This window comes from Tyto alba, unplaced genomic scaffold (assembly GCF_018691265.1).
Source record: "Tyto alba isolate M040663 unplaced genomic scaffold, T.alba_DEE_v4.0 Super-Scaffold_6, whole genome shotgun sequence".
In the NCBI taxonomy this organism is placed as follows: Eukaryota; Metazoa; Chordata; class Aves; order Strigiformes; family Tytonidae; genus Tyto; species Tyto alba.
The window spans coordinates 40,144,722-40,147,771 of NW_024881327.1; the positions used below are offsets into that span (position 1 = coordinate 40,144,722).

The 3,050-nt window shown below is 63.4% G+C and overlaps 1 protein-coding gene across 1 annotated transcript; it reads left to right on the forward strand.

Annotated features, from left to right (window-relative positions):
• The first annotated feature begins 202 nt into the window (after window positions 1-202).
• On the forward strand, window positions 203-2,604 carry NKX3-2 (NK3 homeobox 2). Its single transcript, XM_032984529.2, has 2 exons — window positions 203-712; window positions 1,021-2,604. Exons 1-2 carry the CDS (start codon window positions 313-315, stop codon window positions 1,494-1,496), a joined length of 876 nt encoding a protein of 291 aa, XP_032840420.2. The 5' UTR covers window positions 203-312; the 3' UTR covers window positions 1,497-2,604.
• Window positions 2,605-3,050: the final 446 nt, after the last annotated feature.

Below are 3,050 nucleotides of genomic sequence, written 5' to 3' on the forward strand. Positions count from 1 at the left end.
GCGCCGCCGGCAGAAAAAGGAGAGGGCGGGCGCGGGGCGGGACAGAGCGGGGCGGAGGCGGCCCCGGGACCCGCCAGCCACCCGCCGCCGCCCGGCCCGGCCCGGCGCAGCAGCGCGGCGCGGCGGCCCCGGCCCTATGGGCGGGCGGGCCGGCGGCGGCGCAGAGAGGCTGCCCCCGCTGGCGCCCGCCCTCCCGGCGGCAGAGAAGGGCCCGGCACCGGCGCGGCCGCGGCCGGCGATGCGGTCGCCCAGCTGAAGGCGCCGGCGCGGGTCCGCTGCTCGCCCCGCGGGGCGCGCCCGCCGCCGGGGGCCATGGCCGTCCGCGGCGGCAACGCCCTGACGCCTTTCTCCATCCAGGCCATCCTCAACAAGAAGGAGGAGCGCGCCCGCCACTCCGCGGGGCGGCCGCCGCCCCCGGGGCCGGCTGGCGGCTGGCGGCTGTGCGGAGCCGCCGAGGGCCCGCCGGTCCCCTCGCCCGCCGCCCGCACCCCGGCCCCGGCCCCGCGGACGCCGGCGGGCTGGGACTCGGATTCGGCGCTCAGCGAGGACCCCGAGGGCGAGCGGCGCTCCGAGGAGGAGGGCGCCGGTGGCAGCGCCCGCCCCGCCGAAGCCGCGGGCGGGGGTCGGCCGGCGGAGGAGTCGCAGCCCCCGGAGGCGGCGGAGCGGGACGCCGCCGGCCTCAGTGACAGCGAGATGTCGGCCGTCGTCTCAGGTAGGGGCGGCCCCGGCGGCGGCCCCTCCGCACCCGCGCGGGGAGGGCGGAGGGTCCCGGGGGGGGGGAGCTGAGAACGGGAGGTGACCGGGGCTTGCCGGGGTTCTTCCCGCGGGGCCGAGGGAGGGAGGATGGCGGACCCCCCTCTGCCGCGCTGAGCCCGTGGCCCGGGAGGGCGACGGACCCCCCCGCTGCCGGCGGCGGCCGTCCCGGCGGCGGGGTGAGCACCCTGCGGGGCGCGGGGGGGGGGGGGGGGGTTGTCCCGGTGCCTGACCGCCCTGACCGCCCTGCTCTCGCCCTGCCCGCAGATCGCGGCCCGCCGGAGGAGGAGGACGGAGCGGGCAAGTGCGGGAATCTGCTGCCGGGAGAGGAGGAGGCGGCGGCGCCGAAGCCGCGGAAGAAGCGCTCCCGCGCAGCCTTTTCCCACGCGCAGGTCTTCGAGCTGGAGCGGCGCTTCAACCACCAGCGGTACCTGTCGGGGCCCGAGCGGGCCGACCTGGCCGCCTCGCTGAAGCTCACCGAGACGCAGGTGAAGATCTGGTTCCAGAACCGGCGCTACAAGACCAAGCGGCGGCAGATGGCCGCCGACCTCCTGGCCGCTGCCCCTGCCGCCAAGAAGGTGGCCGTCAAGGTGCTGGTGCGCGACGACCAGAGACAGTACCACCCCGGTGAGGTGCTGCGGCCGCCCTCGCTGCTCTCCCTCCAGCCGTCCTACTACTACCCCTACTACTGCCTGCCCGGGTGGGCTCTGTCCACCTGCGCTGCAGCCGCCGGCACCCAGTGAGGGGCACACATACATTCCTCCCCCTAAACCCTCCAAACCCTCTACCACACACACTGGCAGCCAGGAAACCCATCTCCCCTCTGCCAACCCCCCCCCATCCATCCGTCCATCCATCTTCTCAAATCCAGAGCCCCAGCTACAGCTCTCAGTGCCTCGGACAGTATTTATTATTATTTTATTGTTATTTTTATTATTAATATTATTTGGATGGTTCCTCACCCTCCTCTCTTCCAACGTAGGACTTCTCGGCTACCCCCGCCCCAACCCTCACTCCATCCCCACCCTGCCAGCCGAGGACTTTCGCGATTCGGCACGACTAGTTCATGGTATCCATGTTGTCAGTGTATTTGGTGTAGACTTTTTGTTTGTTTGTTTTATTTCGCTTTGGATTGGTAGAGACTCGATCCTGTGTGGGAGAGAGAAAGAGAGAGAAAAAAAAAAAGGAGAGAAAAAACAAAAAAAAAACACAACCCGCAAAACCAAACGCAGCTCAAAAGAGGAGATCAAGGACTCCCTCGGTGGATTGTAAGGAAGATTATTTTTGACGTCTGTTTTGAGTCCTTGGTCTTCCAACTCGCTGCAAACTGAGTGTGCCTTGTATGGTGCTGAATGTAAGGAAGCCTCTTTCAGATCCCCCCTGCTCTTGTTGCCCATGTTATTCCTGTACTCCATGATCCCTGGCAAAGGATAAATATGTCACAAAAGGGTGAGACTTATATCGAAACTCCAGACTTCTTTTCCTTTTTTTCCTGAGATCTTTCCATGTTTGGGGAGGGAGGAGTTACAGATTTTTCGCACTTTCCAGTTGTATTAAAGTTGTTGTTATTATTATTTTTATATTCAATGTGAATATTTCTAGTCAGGCTTTTTTAAGAAATTGATATGACGGGAAATTTTAATACCATCAGTGCCTTTTACAGTTTTTCTGCAGACCTCTCCTTCAGAGGCGGGGATTTCTGATCTGCTCAGCAATGTAATTACAGTCTCTTTCTTTCAAGGTAAATCATTGCTTTTATTTTTCTCCTTCCCCCCCCCCCCTTTCTCTTTTAATGGCACTGTGCACTCAACTAGATTATTTACTTCAAATGAATTGTGAATGTTTGTAAGCTACCCGCTGTACTTTTTTTTTTTTTTTTTTAATTTATAAACTTTAGTTTAACACTTAGTTCTGCCGCTTGTGTCGTTTCTGAGAGCAGACACGGGTTTCCGCAGCGACTTTTTTCCCCGCGGCAGACTTCAGGCTTCTGTCCAGCCCGTGTCCCTCCTTTTCCCCACTCTCGTGGCGGCTGGCTCTGGTGGGAGCTGGCAGCTCCGGACGTGGGGATCGTGTGGCCTGGCGGGGATCTCGCCCCCCCGGTCCCAGTGCTGCTCCGCCCGTGTGCACCGCGCGGCGCCGGGGCCGGTTACCCCCGTGGAAAGCGGAGGGGGCTGGGGGGGCTCGGGCGGGGAGCCTTAAGGAGTTGTTGGCTAACGCGTGTCCAGGGTGGAGCGATCCCCGCTTCTGCCTCAGAGCCGCGCTCGCAGGTTGAACTGGCGGCTGCCCGGTGGCGGCAG

Excerpts from the sequence above, each read along its gene's own strand:
- NKX3-2 (XM_032984529.2), top strand. The coding sequence starts at position 313 with ATGGCCGTCCGCGGCGGCAACGCCCTGACGCCTTTCTCCATCCAGGCC. Across the intron at positions 713-1,020 it reads GATGTCGGCCGTCGTCTCAG|ATCGCGGCCCGCCGGAGGAG; the intron begins GTAGGGGCGGCC and ends CCCTGCCCGCAG.